Genomic DNA, 18,743 nt, shown 5'->3' on the forward strand with positions numbered 1-18,743 from the left:
TTTTACAATTTCTGGACTCACACTGGATTTCTTTCAAATGAGGAATGTATTCTCACTATCAATTTTCTCATGGCCTCTTTCACCTCCTTGTTCCTCAGACTGTAGATCAGAGGGTTGAGCATGGGGATTATTACTGTGTAGAACACAGACACCACTTTAATATGATCATCTGAGTGGCCTGATTTTGGTATAACATAAACAAATGTAACTGTCCCATAAAACAGAGTGACCGCAGTGAGGTGAGAGGTGCAGGTGGAGAAGGCCTTGTGCCTTCCCTGGCTAGAGTGCATCTTTAGGATCGAGTGGAGAATACACAGATATGAAACAATTATGATAAACAGTGCGATTACAATGATTGACCCAGCTGAGATGGTAGGAGATATTTCAGCAATATAAATATGGGTACAAGAAAGCTTCACCAGGGGTGGGAGGTCACAGAAGAAATGGTTGATTTTATTCGGCCCACAGAAAGTCAAGCTCAATAAGCAGCTGATACATGACAAAGAATTCACACACCCACCCACATAGGAAACAACCAACAAGAGGATGCAGACCCTGGGAGACATGTGTGTGGAGTAGAGAAGTGGGGAGCAGATGGCCACATAGCGATCGTAGGCCATGGCGGCCAGCAGGAAGCACTCGGCCGTCCCAAAGACAACATCAGAGCCAAGCTGGGCTATGCAGCCAGCAACAGGGACAGCAATTCTCTTCCTTACAAAACTCACAATCATGATAGGTGTGACTGATGTAGAATAGCCGATGTCCACAAAGGCCAAATGGCTGAGGAAGAGGTACATAGGGGTGTGAAGCTGAGGGCTCCTTCGGATTAACATGATTATGCTGATATTGCCCAATATGGTAACAACGTAGATTCCTAGAAAGACCACAAAGAAAACTGAACAAAGAGTAGGCTCTTCTGTTAACCCCAAAATAATGAACTCTGTCACCATTGTGCTGTTTTCAGTCTCCATCTTTCTTGGAATGGTGCCTATTGAAATAAAAATCAGTGGATATTAGAATAAATTAAGTGATCTCATAATTAATATATTTATCTAAACATTCAGTCTACTAAAAATCAAAATGTAGATACTACTTTTGTCTAATGCTTATACTTCCCTAAAGGTTTCTAATCATGTTGCATTAAACATGACTTGAGAATATTAATATCCATTATCCTAAAGCCACAGATACTAAGGGACGAATGACTCAGATTTGTACATGGCTAGCACTCACATTTGTCATTTGATCCACTCACGTTGTTGAGTGACACAGTGATAATATTTTGAGAACCTGATGAGAACCAGAATAGTCAAAGTACCTGACTTTATGCTTCTGTTTAGCACTATCCAGTCTGTCTCGATTTCCCAGGCATATTAGAGACCATACTTACCAGCCCCTTTGCAGTTAGGTAAGACTGTGAACAGTACATGCCAATGTGCTCTGAGAGGAAATGTAGTGTCTCTCTTCAGGATCGAATTAAATTGTCAGTGGGCAACTCTTTCTTCCTTGTCCATTGTGATGCATTTTACGTGACACAACTGTAATATAGGGGTACATCCCACCAGCTTCGGTTTTGAGTGAATGTGAATAGCGTATGTACTGAAAATATACTGGAAGTGAGAAATAAATCTAGGTTGTGTTAGACCACACTGAGTTTCCAGATTAATTTGTCAGAACAGTGTAACAGCATCTAATCTGCTTAATATAATTACAGAGGAGCTGTAAATGGAAGCTGCAGATAGAGTTTAATCCTGAGAGCAACATGAGAAATAAATACACTTTGAGTCATTAATTGTATTTTAGGTATTGTACAGTCCTAACAAAATGGATATATTTTATAATAATATATCAATAAGGTGTCTATTGAAATACGTTAACGAAGGGTCAATTGTTTGTACTATGCCAGCCATGTGAGAACAACAGAGTAATCCATAAATAGAAGGAAATTGAGTTCTTCCATTTAACAAAAAATTAATGAGTAGGTTTAATCATGAGAATGCAAAAAATAAATAAAATGAAGGCATATTTCCAACTTAATCTGAGAACATGAAATATCTTAAAATATTCTCAACAAAATACTTGGATAAACTGCTAGCTTAGATATATTAAAAATGTTCAGAATGCAAAGCAAGCTTTCATGTAATCAAGGAAATCCCCACCAACCAAAAGTGACGTGGGAGTTGATAATTGTGAAATAACCTGAAGCAGAACTGCAACTGTCTAGAGACGTTTGTCAAATTCTACTACTAAGGACCTGAGTTGTAATAGCTGTGAAGACATTGACGGTAACGGTTTGGGCCTCTGCAAGTTGGAGAGTTGAGACTGAGACTCCCATGCCCGCTTCCCACATGTGTACTCATAATGCAGGAATCCTTGCCTTCAGCCTCAGTGAAATGGCAGTCTTTAAAATATCCTCTTCTTAGCCAGGGGAGGTGAGAAGGAAAATCTTCTGTCTCAGCCTAGTCTCTGAGAAAGAGAAATAAAACCATAAACCTCCTTTCCTAAGAATTAATTATAATTTGTCTATCCTGATGCATGTTTGGGATTTGAATTTACATTTCTTGTTTAGTTTAAATCCCCAAATTTTGAATTATCATAATGTAGTCATGCATTGGCAATAGTATAGGAATGTTACTATAATATATTGATATTATAGATATTTATAGTATAAAGTGACATATTAAAGACATATCGATGATAAAGACTACAAATTTTGTTTTACTACTCCCATGGAAGGAGGCATCTAATTACCCTCCACTTGGATTTAAGCAGGACTCAGTGACTTGCTTGAGAAGCAGAAGTGATATTCTGGTACTTCTGAGACTAGGTCATAGGAAACCTTGCAACTTCTCTTTGGGATTCTTAGAACACTCATCCTTGGGAACATCTCTCTGGGGACATGGATGCCATGCTGTGAGATGGCTTAGGCTTCTCACTTCTCACAGTGTGTGGTTGCCCACAATGTCAGTTGACAGCTACAACTGAGCTCCCAGCAGATACCTAGCCCAGCCCGGCATGAGAGTGGAGACCCCATCTGGGAAGTGGATTCTGCAGTCACAGCTGCCCCAAGTGATGCCACATGGATCATAGCCAAACCTAGATGACTCCTTCTCAACTCCTTGATCCATAAAATTATTATGAATAAATAAAATGGCTATTTAAAACCATGTTGTGCTATAGTTTATCAGAAATAAATAAACAAACATTGCCTAAAAGAGCAAATGCTAATCCTATCTGAATAGATATACCTTTACTACAAGTCCCAAAAGATCACATATTGATAAAGCCACACCAAAGGGGAATGCACAGCCTACAATTGCCACACACAAGAAGAAATAAGCCACCATGAGCAAGAGTTAGCACAAATAAGAAATGAAGAATTAATCCCTAAGATGCCAGATGGTAGAATTATCTAAAACAGAATACAAAATAATTGCACTTAAAATGATTAAAGAAATAAAATATAATATTAAAAATCAAAGGATGGATCAAGATACTGTATTTTAAAAAACAAATTTTATAAAAGAATGGAAAAGAACTGCTAGAAATGGAAAACATTGTCACTTAATTAAAACTCAAGATATAGTTAAGTAGATTAGATACAACTGAAAAGAAGAATTGTAACCTGGAAACAGATATAAAGGTGTTTTTGAGAAAACAAGTTATTTTGAGAAGCAAAAATAACTGAATAAGTGAAAGAGTCATTAAGATAGAAAATTGAATGAAAGGGCCCATTTTCACATTCAATGTGGGTTCCAGGAGAGAAAACTTAGAAAAAAATAGAGTAGAGGCAATTTTGGAAATAGAGACTGGCTGAAAAAGCACAAATAATAACAATTAGAATAAATTAAGAGATATATCAATACAGTAAAGCTGAAACAATGCCAAGACAAAGAAAAAACACTTAAGTTTGCCAATAATAATATATAATTACCTACGAAGGCATGACAATTAGACTAACAGCAAACTCTACACAGGAACAATAGAAGCCAGAAGACTTGAGTAATAAAGTAATAAATTACAAGTTAAAAGGCTTGAGAAAACAATGAATAATGACCAGCAAGATAAGCTGAAGCAGAATTGCAATCATCTAGAGACATTTGTCAATCTGTAATTCAGCATGAGGAGAATAGATACAAAGAAAAAATGGCAATATTTGCCACAAACAGAACATCACTAAAGGAATTTCTAAAAAAGTAAAGACAGCAGGAAAATGAACCAGAAGGAAGGTCTTTATACGCAAGTAGAAGTAGTGTGTAGATATAGTGGCAAATATATGGGTAATTATATGTAAATGTTGAGTGCATAATAATTATAACAACAGTGATTAATTTGGGGGGGAAAATAATGCCAAATGAGACTTCCAGTTTCAGTCTGGCATGTCAGAAGCTTCTAATTCACCACTTGCTGGTAACAAGTAAAATGCTGAGTAAACTGAAAAATTAACAGCTCTTCTTCAGATTTGTCAGAGGTGAGGTCCCAGGGCAAACCACTGCCCCCCAAATTGGAGAGATAGGCAGACACATGAGCAGAAACCATGACAAGAACCTGTACTGGGGGGGTGGAAGGGGGACCTAAAGTGTAACTGATGAATTGCTGGAGGCTCAGTGTGGACAAGTCTGAGAGGGGAAAATTTCAGCGGTTTTACGGGAGCCCTTATACTTTTCTGAGCCTTACCTCCAGGAAACTCTACCAGGACTTCAAGGTGAATATCCGTGAAAAATTCCCTCAGGCTTCCAATAAAGGAAGGGAAAAAAATAACTACTTTGAAACATGCCAGAGAATTCTGTTCTTCTTAACGAGGCCTGCCGTCAGGAGAAAGTATTTTCCCGGAGTCTAACCTGCTTGGGTTATATCAGAGCCTAACCTACCTGGGGGAAGGAAAATACACACCAACCCCCTCCAGCCATCCTGTCCATGGGAGTGGGGGCCACGAAGCACTGGAGAAATTCACAGTCCAGGGGCGCAGGCTCACCAAACACTGAGACCTAACCGGAAATCTGCAGACACTTCACCACCGGCCACACTGTACCGCTACGTTACTAAAGGCCTGTTTACTGCGGTTACTTTTATCCAGTACGTCATGTATGCTTTAAAAAATTACACACCGTAATAAAAGGCACAAAACACAATTTGAAGAGACTGATCAGCATCAGACCCACCATCAACATCCAGACATATATGGCTGGAATATTGGAATTATCAGACTGGAAGTTTAATGATCAGCCCGGAACATGTAGCACTGTGGTATAAGATGCCAATAGTGGGGGAGGTTGCACACGTGTGCGGATGGGGGTGTATGGAACTCTCTGTACTTCCTGCTCAAATTTGCTAGAACCTAAAACTGCTCTGAAAAAATAAAGTGTATTAATTTTTTTTAAATAGTGAAATGAAAATATTAAACAATAACATGTAAAATGGGAAGTGGTTTGAAAGGAGTATGAATTAGTGTTCCATTGCTGCATAACAAATTACTACAAACGTAGCAGCTGAAAACAATACTCATTTATAATTTCACAGTTCTCTTGGTCAGAAGTCTGGGTTGGCTTAAACGGTTTTTCTGCTCAGGTTTTCACAAGGCTGAAATCAAGGTGTCAGCCTGGCTGGACTCTTATCTGGAGACTCGGAGAAATAGTCCATTTCCAAGCTCATTCAGGTTGTTGGCAAAATCCAGTCAGTCAGGTTGTTGGCAAAATCCAGCCTGTTGTAGGGCTGAGGTCTCCATTTCCTTTCTGGCTATCAGCTTACAGGGGCCACCTGTATTCCAGGTCACATGACCCCCCGCCATTTTCAAAGCCAGCAGCAACACACCAATTCCTTCCTGTACTTCCTATCCCTCTGATTCCTTTCTTGGCTACCAGAGAACATGCTCTGTTTTTTGAGAGTTGACCTGATTAGGTCAGGCTTTTACAGAAAATCTCATGTTTTAAGGTCAGCTGATTTGGGACTTCAATTGCATCTGCAAAATCTCTTTATAGCAATATTGAGATTAGTGTTTGATTGAAAAATCAGGGGATAGGAATCTTCAGGATGATCTTTAGAATTCTGTCTATGACAAAGTTAAAGAATTCTAAAGTTCTGGTTTTAAGAGAAGGTTAAAGATATTTCTGAATATCTATATAGTATGTTAAAGTTTAGGGATGTGTTAGAGGATAGAAATTAACACATAATTTTCAAACTAGTGTCAAAAATATAAGAATTTTAAAAATTAATTTAATGCAAAAGAAGCAAAAAAAATAGAAATCAGTGAGAATAGATTGAAAGCAAAGTAAATAGAAAGAACCAAATACAATCGTGGAAATCCAAATAAATCAGCAATCATAGTAAATTCAAGTGGTTTGTCAAAAGATAAACAGTGTTCATGTTGCATTTAAAAAATAAATTTTCTTTATACTCTGTTTACAAGCAAGATCATGATACCATAAAGGTTCAGAAAGGTGGAAAGTGAGAAAAGGAAAGAGGCAGGCGCAGTGGCTCACACCTGTAATCCCTTGAGGTCAGGAGTTGGAGAACAGACCCCATCTCTACCAAGAAAACAAAAGAAAAAATTAGCTGACTGAAGTGGCCTGCATCTGTAGTCCCAGCTACTCAGGAGGCTGAGGCAGGAGAACCACTTGAGCCCAGGAGTTGAGGGTGTAATGAGCTGTGATCATGCCACTGCACTCAAGTCCAGACAACAGAGTGAGACCCTGTCTCAAAGAAAAAACAAAACCAAAAACAAACCAAAACTACTATCAAATATCAGATAATACTTTCAAAGTACCATCAAATATCAGAAGCCTGCCATTTGAGGAAGAGGGTATGTTATTGTTTTCTAGAGGAACTGAATTGACCATGTGTAAGTCGCCTGAATAAACAAATGGAATATTTGCTACTTTTTGAAAGATTATAACATTTTAAATATCTCTTTACAAAATATAGAGGTAACTAGCAATCCTCTATTCTTAGTCAACCTATGACAAATATGTTTTATGCAGTGACTATTAATTCAATGTGATTTGATCAATTTATCACATGAATTAACTTGATACAGTGAAAGAATGCTAAATCTCTGATTTTATTAATTAGTCCCAGGATTGTGTAAGAAGTTTAAAAAACACAAATCTGGAATAAATCTTATATTTTTTATGAAAATATATACATGAAATATCCAAATGAATTCAAAACACGATTTGAGTGCCAACCAGTATGATATGCAAGGCATGACATACAGTGCTACAATGAAAATAAAATAAAATTTCAGCCCAAAGTTCTGGGAATAAATTCTAGGTCTCCCACTTACTATCCAGGTGATCTTGGAAAAGTTCCCTAATCCTTCTGAGCCTCACTTTCCTTATTTTTAAAATTGAGATATAGTAATATTTACCTCACATAGCCACTATGTTAAATGAAATGATTTATGTTAAAATATCTAGCAATGAATGAGTAATCCATAAATAAGAATCCCCTTCAAATAAGCAACTATTAGCTTCCACTACAAATGCAAAAGACATTTTTATATCAAGAACAAAGAATGAAAGCTACCTGCCGGTCAAATATAATGACAGACTCCAGGAATTATCTCTGTACGGCAGGGCTTATTTATCCAAGATTTAGGACCATTTGTAATATAAGACCAAAAGTACCTCAGCACCAGACATGCACAGGTTTAACATCCTTTGGAAAATGCAATGTGAGAAAATCCAGTTAGATTGAGACAATTAGGTGTGTTTATGTATTCATACACCATTATGTTGGCTGAGATACTCACTAAGATCTCAGGGGTTTCATTAATTCTCTTCATTATTTGTATATAGGTATTACAACTACATAGATCTAATTAGTTTTGGGGCTGCATTTGGAGCTACATAATTATTCTGAGCTATGGCTGCAATCACCTGTACCATTTCTAAGGAGCAGCTATGACCAGGTAGCTGGAACTATTTTCTTGACACTGTCATGTGATTTTTAATTAGTCACGCATTAGAGAGCTGCATTGAAGAGCCCTAATGCCGTTCTCCACATTAAGATGGCCTACATTTCAATTCAGCTTTGGCATTTCCCACTTTCATAGTTTTTTTTTTTTTTCCTAAAACCTTGGCTTCTTGAGCCAGACAGAGATCCAGTTATTGAAGATATTTCTTTCTTCTCCCATCCCACGTTTATCTCGGTCCCAGTGTTCTCTTTCTAGACAAGCCAAGGATCTCTTCTTTTTTCCTAATTTCCACATGTTTTTTTAAGAGTGATGTTACTGTGTGTATTGTTCTGAAACTGCTTGTTTTACTCAATAATAGTTTTAAGATGATTCCATGTTGGATCGATCTCCTTCACACTTTGCAATGATATATACTACTCCAAAGTATTTAATTAGTATTTATTTAACTATACTTCTACTAATGCTTCATTGTACCAGTATTTCTCTTGGATGTACTCCAAGAAGTGGAATAACTGGGTTGAAATGGTTGCACAATTAAAATTCTAATAGATACTGCCAAATTACCCTTAAAGAAAACCAGCATCATGATGTTTTGTGCTAATAATCTATTAGATGAAATTTTTTGTTATTTATTTGACTTACTAGTTTCTGAAAGTCCCACATTATGATAGTAGATTTTTCAATTTCTCAAATTCCTATCAGATTTTGCTTTAAATATTTCAACATAGTGTTATTAGGTATATAAATTGTTAAGACTGCTACAAGTTTCTTGTGAATAACGCCTTGTATTTTTATAAAACTTTTTTTCTCCCCCTTTATAAAATTTTAAAAGTATTTTTGTCAATTTACTTCCCACCAGCAATATCTGAAAGTACACATTTCCTCACTTCTTAAACTGTTGGTAGCATCAGCCATCTATTTGTGACATGATCTAATTTTGTTTTCTATTTACTATGACTTTTTCTTGTTCTTTTTCTTATTGTTTACTATCAATATTTGTTTCAATTGAATTAATTTTCTTTGTGATACTTTTAATCTAATACTATGGAATTTATGCATCTTATTTCCATTCTTCTAATAGTTATAACTCCTAAAGTTTTAAAACTTTGTTTATATTTTCTATTAGCATATCTTTACCTATCTCCCTTCCTGCTCTTACCACTTCCCACATTGTTTGCTAAATCATCAGGAAATTTAGCTACAAATTATTAGTTTTGATCAACAGTGACTTAGACTAATAAAGTACTTTTACTTGCCTCTGTCTTCACTCCTGTCTCTTGAGTTTTGTGTGTCCCTTAGGTTCTCTCTCTTTTCATCCAGTAGGATAAGGCTGTGAGCAGTAAAATTTCTGAGTCCTACCATGATATAAAAGTGTCTTTATTTTCACTGCTGCTTGAGTCACATATTATTTGGGTATTGGAATCTATATACTTAATTATTCTCCAACTCACAACTTAGAATAGTTGCTCCCTTCTCTTCCTATATCCTGTGTTATTGATGAAAAGTCTGGTGTCAATATTTTCTTCTTCTGTAGATAATTACTGTATAGAAACTTTTAGGATATTCTCTGTAATTCTTTTCTTTTGTAATTTCATTACATAATTTTGGGGGTAATGCTTTCTTGTCACTCTTTTTACTTGGTACTTGGGAAGACCTTTGTCTCTGCGGACCGCTGTCTCTGTTCAGCACTAAAAGTTTTCCTTCAATTAGTTCATGAGGTGTTGTATCTCTACTCCTACCATTCTCACTCTTTCTTTTGGAACTCTTGCTACATGTATGTTAGAACTTCTGAATCGATTTTCCATATCTCAACTTTTTTTTAATCTTTCCATCTCTTAGAGCTTTTGTGCTATATCTTGGGCATATTCCTCAGCTCTGCTTCCCAGCTCACCTCCCTGGGACCATTATGATGTTCAACCCATCTGTTGAGGGTTTGCTTCACTATTTCAACAATAACATTTTTATTTTCCAGTATCTGAAGTTGATCTTTAGGCACATAATTTTTTCTTATATCCCTCTGAGTATATTAATTAGAATAAAGACTAGGGTCGGGCGTGGTGGCTCACACCTGTAATCCTAGCACTCTGGGAGGCCGAGGCGGGTGGATCGCTCGAGGTCAGGAGTTCGAGACCAGCCTGAGCAAGAGTGAGACCCCGTCTCTACTAAAAATAGAAAGAAATTATATGGACAACTAAGATATATATATATACAAAAAATTAGCCGGGCATGGTGGCGCATGCCTGTAGTCCCAGCTACTAGGGAGGCTGAGGCAGGAGGATCGCTTAAGTCCAGGAGTTTGAGGTTGCTGTGAGCTAGACTGACGCCACGGCACTCATTCTAGCCCAGGCAACAAAGCAAGACTCTGTCTCAAAAAAAAAAAAAAAAAAAAAAAAAGAATAAAGACTAGAATAACTATAATTACCTTAACTCTGTTTCCTTTGGAACTAGATCTTCTGGTGATCATTTGATGTCTGTCTTTCATGATGTTGTTTTTTCTTCAATTATCAGCTGTTTCTTAGAGTTTGCTCAACTGTGTACATCTGATGATCCATTTACCTTTATGTAAATGCTGATAACCTACAGGTTCCATTACCTTAAGCACGCTTCCACATTAATCCACCTTGGGGAGGTCATCTGACATTTTGCCTCTGACTAAAGAATCTAACTGTAAATTCCTCATGTACTGTACATGTACTGACCAATGTATAACCTGCAGACATGAATAGACATATTTATGTTAAGATTTACTGAAGCATGAAGTTTTACTCATTGTCTTGCATGTTGACTTTTTTTAGACTGTATGATGTAATCTGTAGCTACCGATCATAACTTCTCTATTGTACCCTCCAATGAAAAGAAGATAACTCCAGTATGAGGACTCTCCTCCCTTCTTTTAAATTTTCCTATAAGAACCTTTCACCTGTGACAGACTCTGGAACATGGCCAACTTTGTTTGTCGATGTGTCTTCCTGGGTCAATCCTCATATTTGGTTTCCAAAAAACCTTTATTAAATTATTTCTTCCTCAGAACCCTCTATTTTGGTTGAAAATGCCATAAACATTTACTGTTAGTAATGTTCCCAGCCACCTCTGATGCCCCTGACATATGGACAGATGTACTGCCAGGTGGAGAGTCCTAGGAGTTGGATTTCTGGACCTGTCTGCTTCTCACTCCTCCTGAACGTTGCCAGCCTTGCTTCTTATGCCCAAATATTCCCTCCTATGTCTCTCCCAGAGGAAAACTCTGTAACTGATTCTTGTTTGAAATGAGTTGGAGTGGGAAGGATTAAATTAAATGCTTAACTTCTACTGGGACACCCCAAACAATGACCCTATTTATTATTATCATTAAGATTTATGAACGTTATGAATGTTAACAACAACAACAACAACAACAAAAAAAAATTCTTATAGCTTCCGCAGTGGTTGTATAGAACCTAGAAGAAAGAAACTGCCATTTTTACATTCTAGGTACTACTCTTATTTGTTGTAGTATCAACTAACATTTGACCTCTGAATGGTCATATCAGAGAACCTAGGAGAGCTTAATCACATAGGACATCTACACACACACACACACACACACACTCACATGCACACCTACAAGTTCTTGGCAAGTCTCTCCAAGCAGGGACGTCTTCAGGATAGCAGGGTATGTGTACTTTGAACAATCTTTCTCAGTGATTTTGGATGAGAGCCTTTGACTTTTGTGATACTTTTATTTTCATGTATATTAATAGTGAATTTTGATTTTCTCATGCTATTCAAGTACATTATTGACAGAGATATGTCCATATGACATTGTTTCCATTCTTCCTAATGACCCTGGCAGCCAATGGAAAACAAGACACATAGAACATTGTGTCAGCCCTTCTGTTTGTTTTGCCCAAGGCTTATCCTCTTTCTATGCCTGGCTTTTGCCTTGAGTTTGCCATCCTATTCTCTGTTTTCAGTTCTTCAAAGGGTTACAAACACTACAGGGTTACAAACACTTTGGTTAGATGAATTGCCTTTGCAATGCCTGAATCAGAGTTACATTGCATGCCAATCCCCAAATACACTACACCTGTAAGGTATGAATTTACCCATCCCCAACTGTCCCCTTCCACCTGCATGGCACATGATGAATGTTACTTCCATATGTGCACATGACTGTTGATCAGTTAGTACCAATTTAATGCTGAGTACCTTTGGTGTTTGTTTTTCCATTCTTGTGATACTTCACTCAGAAGAATGGGCTCCAACCCCAGTGCCCATCAATACATGAGTGGATTAATGAAATGTGGTATATGTATACCATGGAGTACTACTCAGCCATAAAAATGGTGAACTACTTCTAATATGATCTTTTTTGTACAACTTTTAAGGCATTTATTTTCTTACTTTGGCTCTGATAATTAATACACCTGTCTTTAAAATGTTTGTTATTTAAAATTTAACTTTATCTCAAGCTGTGCCTCATATTCCCTCATGGTGCTTAATGTTTTGTATATCAATACAAAATACTTATCAATAAACAATATTGAAAGAAAAAGCTAAGGTTAACATTTTATACCTGAAATTTAGCACTGAATATTTCTTAATAAAAAATACCATAGTAAACTTAGAACCTATATTTATTTATAAGAATTTGTTATATTCTCTGATAATTATTAAACAAAGATTATAGAAGTGTGCATGAACACCTAAATAGAAAGAAAAGAATAAATTGACCACTTGAGTATTGACAGAATCTGGAAAGATTAGTTGTTTTTGTGTCTAAATTGAACCGCTCAATTTCCGGTACAGAAAATAATGATGCTCTACAGTCCCTTTGAATACACATTTGAATCTCTAGAGCCTTTAGAGATTTTTCCTCAAAGGAAAACGAAAATGAAAAATAGCTATATAACCACTATGAGTTTAATTTGTTATTGAAAGATGAATGAGTTCTCATTGCAAGAGGTAAGATGGCTATTGTTAATGAATCTGATGTACTGATTTTCATTTACCCTTTGAGAACACTTTAGATCTGTACTCACAAGCCACAGTGCAGAAACAGGGCAGATGTGATCAAGCAATCAGCTATGAGCAACTTTGGCTGAACTGCTCTGTTTCCACCATCAGTTTCATGTGAATAAACAGGCATAATCCAAGTCACCAGGATTCCCTGTTTATCTACCCAAAAGACAGAAACTCAGAGGGTCTTTCACCACTATTCAAACTGGGCACTCTGCCAAAATGCTAATAAACTCACTAGCTTTGAGACACTTTGGGCACTTATAGATAGTATAAAGATTTTAATTAAAGATTTAAAAATGTAAAGATGATTTAAATATTTGCATAAAGGATTACTTTGTTTATGGACCCAAGTGCTTTTAGCCTCAAAGCAACAACATATTAGACACAGCTTGGAACATAAAGTCAGAAAACTTGGAGATAAGGGTCAACCTGGCCACTAGCTGGATGATCCTTCTTCAGATATCAGGCTATACTTTATTTAGCTATATGTTATGGTGAAAATAATATTATTCATTCTGCAAAATCCCAAGTGGAAAACATTGTTACAGTACGAAGTTATGTGATTTATTCATATAAATATATTTTAATTATGTTCTGAATATTAATCACGTTTTCACATAGTGATTACATTGATACTTCAAACTATTTGAAAAATAAAATAATAACATTTAATTATAAATATTTTAAAGATATGTAATAAATTTACAATAAGTGACCACATTCATAACAGTAATTTGAATTTCCTTTTTGGTAATAGAATGAAAAATCATTTTATTTCTTCCTTTTTAAAAATGGTCTTATTTAACTGATGGATATTGTGAAACATGTTACTAACCAAGTGCCTGTTTTATACATTAGATGTCAGAAGGCATAAAGGATAAACTGTTACCCACTCTTTGCCAGGTGTGTTGGATTTCCTGGTATTATTTCACTTTACTTGTTGTGTAGTTACTAAAGGAATGAGCAGTCAGACTTCCTGAGATTTATGTTCTGAGTCTACTGCTTGCTAGTTACCTTATACAAGTTACATAACATCTTTCACACTCAGTTTATGCATCTATAAAATAATAATGAACCTAATATTATTTTACGGAAATTGAACAAGACTATGGATACAAATTTTTTAGCCCTGTGCTTAACTTTTAGCAAGCATGTAAAAATGTTAGCTATAACTCAAGTCTTTATTTAAAAACTCTATATTTTTCTTTTTTTGATATACTCATTTTTTTGTTATTCTCATGTATCTTATATTTTTTATACTTTGAATTTAAAGCCACTTTAACTGCCTTTCTGGAAAGAATATAACAAGAAAAGGACATTATTTGAAGGAAATTTTTCTGGTGTTCATGATAAAAATAATTTTCAAAGCACAGACAGACTCACAGTTTCAGGTAAAAATGTACTGGTACTTGAATACCTTTATGGAGACTTCCCATGTGTACTAATAAAAATGAAAACAGAAAATTTATAAACACTGTATCGTTCTCCTCACAGGTTCATTTTGACAGCAGCTGCCTTGTCTCATGGATTCCTGGGTAGACGGGAACCACACTGCTGTGAGGGAGTTCATTCTACTGGGCTTAACAGATGATCCAGCCCTTCGTGTTGTCCTCTTTGTGATCATCCTGTGCATCTACCTGGTGACCATATCTGGCAACCTCAGCACAATCATTCTAATCAGAATCTCCTCTCAGCTCCATCACCCTATGTATTTCTTTCTGAGCCACTTGGCTTCTGTTGACATAGGCTCTTCATCTTCTGTCACCCCCAACATGCTTGTAAACTTCCTGGTGGAGACAAATACAATCTCCTACCTTGGATGCACCATCCAGCTTTTCTCAGGTGTTTTCTTTGGGACAACTGAATGTTTCCTTCTGGCTGTCATGGCGTATGACCGCTTTGTGGCAATCTGCAACCCACTGCTTTATTCAACCAAAATGTCCACACAAGTCTGTGTCCAGTTACTCGTAGTGGCTTATATAGGTGGTTTTCTTAACGCTTGCTCCTTTACCTTTTCCTTCTTTTCTTTGTCCTTCTGTGGCCCAAATCAAGTCAATCATTTTTTCTGTGATTTCCCTCCCTTAATTGAACTCTCCTGTTTTGATACCAGTGTCCCTGCAGCTGTTCCCTCATTTTCTGCTGGCTCCATCATCGTCATCCCTGTGTTTGTCATAGCCATCTCCTACATCTACATCCTCATCACCATCCTGAAGATGCGCTCCAGTGAGGGGCGCCACAAGGCCTTCTCCACCTGCACCTCCCACCTCACTGCAGTCACTCTGTTCTATGGGACCATTACATTCATTTATGTGATGCCCAAGTCCAGCTACTCGACTGACCAGAACAAGGTGGTGTCTGTGTTCTACATGGTGGTCATCCCCATGTTGAACCCTCTCATCTACAGTCTCAGGAACAAGGAGATCAAGGAGGCTCTGAAGAGAGAGCTTGAAAGAAAAATATTTTCTTAGTGACATCTTTTATTTTGTAGGAATTTTTACAGTGATGTCCCATAAATGACATAGTAAAAGCAAATTGAAAGTCTGTGATTAAAATATATCTGTTCATGCATCATTAGCCACCGTGAAGATTTTTAGTACATTAGCGGCTAGATTTTCAGATCAAATTGTAAATCAGTAAAACTCACGGCGAGTTTTCTTTAATAAAATAAATGTATAATTAGGATAGCATTGTTTCACATCAAAATATACTTAATCTGCTTAAAATACTCTCAAATTTTATTCATTTCTTCCCACACATTTTTCTCTACAATAAGTTAAGGTTATTATGTTTCTAAACCCTTAAACTGTGTCCATTTTCAAAATCATGTTATCCTGAAATAAGCTTGATAACTGTAGTGATGATTGAGTACATTGTGAAAGGAAATGACAAAGTGGAACCAAATAATAATATTGTTGGAAACATTCTTGCAGAAAGTTTACCTACTGGGAATGAGCTTTGTGGACCCATAAAATCCTGGTCTGTGTTCCTGGCCTCTGGTTCTGGCATAGTTAGAGGGCACCTAGAGGAGAACAGGAAGACTTCTCTCTAACTGTCCTGTGAATTTCTCTGTCAGGTCATAATAATTGATTTATTTTGCCTGAATGAGCAGAATTCCTGATTCCCTAGAGATTGAGTGAAACAAAAATAAGCAATAATTTCCAGGAGGACAATCCAATTGCAGGGTGTCATTGAGACTGTGGAGAAAACCCTTGTTTGTGGTCTCACTCACATCTTAACTCAGGAAGCTCCAGAGGACTTGACTGTCTCTCCCCTAAAATTTTGACTGGCCCCTGGAGAGACTTTATCAGCCTCCACATGGTGACAACTACCACATTTATTTTCCTTTCCTGTCCTCTGCTTAGTGTTTCAGACATAAATTCTTAGCTGTTTGCGGACAGAACCACAGGAAAGTAAGCATTTCTTTCATCAATTTGCTCTTTCATACGTGCAAAAATTATAATATATTGAGTGACTCATAATCCAAGCACTGTCCTTGGCTATTGGTGATGTAAGTGATAAACAGCCAAAGATATTTGCCCTCATGAAATTTATCTTCTATCATAGGATTTGGACAATAAAACTAACAAGTAAGTAAAAACAGACTATTAGAAGGTGATGAGTGCTATGAACAAAAAAAGTAGAGCCATGCATGGAAGGTTGCTATGCCAGGGGCAGGAAGTGGTCACTGCACGTGTCACTGGGAACATACCATCTGAGCAACAGTTGCAGGAGGTGAGGATGGTTCATGTCTCGCATGGTGACACCTGTGAACAGTTGTGCAAATTTAAGCTTCTACTCTCAGGTATGTAACTTACCTTTGAGGTTTTTGTTCCAACAATGGTAGGGTTGGTCATTTTAATCAATCGCCTGGTGGGTACAAATAAAACAAATGATGGAGTGTTAGATATCTTAAATATCACTTTGAAGCTTACAGGATAATAAGGAATTGCCTCACCAGAAAGTGTGAGAACCCAGAGAAGTAGACCTAACACTCGAAAATGCTTTTGCCAAGGGAGAATTTGGCAAGTAAGAAGAAAGTGCTACCAGTCTGTGCCATGGATTTAGTGTTCTTTTGGGTTGAGACGGGCACAAGTCAAAGCCTAGGGCACATCCAGCACAGAAGTCTGATTGATAAACCTCTAATATTTCCTCAGGATAAGGGGAAAGCTGAAGTAACCCAGCCTGGCACAGATTAGCAGCCCTGGAGGTCTAGGGATCTCAAGCCTTGAACTTGGATGTGATGGGTAAGGACAGGTGAACTGAATAAGCCAACAAACAATCCAAGCCTCTGTTATTCCTACCAATAATTATTCAAATACAATAACCAGCATATGGTGAAAAATAATGACTATTACAAAAGGAATAAGATACCAAACATGAGAGCCAGTGGGACTAGCAGAAAATGGAAACAGAATCATTAAGATTTAAGATATGGGAATTAATAGACACAAATCATAATATTACTTTGTTTAAAAATATGAAAGATAATTTTAAAGCATATACAATCACGGGAAACAAAAAAGTCTAAATAGTATGCAAGACACCCACATAGAACCTCATAAGTGACAAATTCTCTATGTGTGAGGAGTTACAACGGACACCTCCCTTTGGTGAGCGTAGCCCTCACAGGTCTTCACATAGGATCCCAAGTGACAGCACAGATAGAGGCCCCATCCAAGCTTGGAAGTTCATGACCCTAATTGGAACCAATATCTTTTGTAACATCAGGCACAGTTCCTGGCTCCCTGCAAGCGTCATTTCCAGTGGTAAGAATCATTGCACTCAGGGAAGCATAATGTATGAAACAGAATATGTTTTACGTATTATACTGACATGGGCTAATCCTCTTCTCTCACACCCAACATGTTTGTAAACTTCCTGGAAATAGAAATACACCCATCTTGGATGCACCATCCAGCCGAGTTCAGCTGTGTTTGCTGCGACAGCTGAATGTTTCCTTCTGGCTGTCATGGCGTATGACTGCTTTGTGGCAACCTACAATCCACTGCTTTATTCAACCAAAAAGTCTACACAACTCTGTGTCCAGTTACTCGTAGTGGCTTATATAGTTGGTTTTCTTACACTTTCTCCTTTACCTTTTCCTTCTTTACTCTTCTGTGGACCAAATAGAATCACTCATTTTTTTCTGTGATATTTTTCCTTTAATTGAACTCTCCTGTTTTGATACCAGTGTCCCTGCAGCTGTTCCCTAATTTTCTGCTGGCTGCATCATTGTGGTCACTGTGTTTGTCATAGCCGTCTCCTACATCCACATCCTCATCACCATCCTGAAGATGCGCTCCAGCGAGGGGCGCCACAAGGCCTTCTCCACCTGCACCTCCCACCTCACTGCAGTCACTCTGTTCTATGGGACCATTACATTCATTTATGTGATACCCAAGTCCAGGTACTTGACTGACCAGAACAAGGTGGTGTCTGTGTTCTACACGGTGGTGATCCCCATGTTGAACCCCCTCATCTACAGTCTCAGGAACAAGGAGATTAGAGGGGCTCTAAAAAGAAAGCTTGGAAGAAAATTATTTTCTTAATGACACCTGTTAGTTTGTAGAATTTGACACAATAATATCTCATAATGATAATAATAAAAGGAAATTTTCCATGATCCCAATATAGCTGACATACATCATTACCCAATGTGGAACTATTTTTTAGTACTGGGTCGATTTTTAGGTATCAAATAGTAAATCACAAGCTCAAAGCGAGTTACCTTTAATAAAGTTAAGTTTATAATTATGAAAAAATATATAATCTGCTGAAAATTCTAAGTTGTATTCATATCTTTTTCAAAAGTAGTTACCTGCCATAA

The 18,743-nt window shown here is 37.1% G+C and overlaps 2 protein-coding genes and 1 pseudogene across 2 annotated transcripts; 2 read left to right on the top strand and 1 right to left on the bottom strand.

The window, feature by feature from the left end:
- Nucleotides 1–17: 17 nt before the first annotated feature.
- Nucleotides 18–971, bottom strand: LOC138384891 (olfactory receptor 5P4-like). The gene has a single exon (XM_069470550.1). It carries the CDS (start codon nt 969–971, stop codon nt 18–20), a length of 954 nt encoding a protein of 317 aa, XP_069326651.1.
- Nucleotides 972–14,439: 13,468 nt separating this feature from the next.
- Nucleotides 14,440–15,384, top strand: LOC138384195 (olfactory receptor 5P76-like). The gene has a single exon (XM_069469502.1). It carries the CDS (start codon nt 14,440–14,442, stop codon nt 15,382–15,384), a length of 945 nt encoding a protein of 314 aa, XP_069325603.1.
- Nucleotides 15,385–17,764: 2,380 nt separating this feature from the next.
- On the top strand, nt 17,765–18,465 carry LOC138384196 (olfactory receptor 5P76-like; annotated as a pseudogene).
- Nucleotides 18,466–18,743: the final 278 nt, after the last annotated feature.

The sequence above is a fragment of the Eulemur rufifrons genome, chromosome 6, assembly GCF_041146395.1.
Source record: "Eulemur rufifrons isolate Redbay chromosome 6, OSU_ERuf_1, whole genome shotgun sequence".
NCBI lineage: Eukaryota > Metazoa > Chordata > Mammalia > Primates > Lemuridae > Eulemur > Eulemur rufifrons.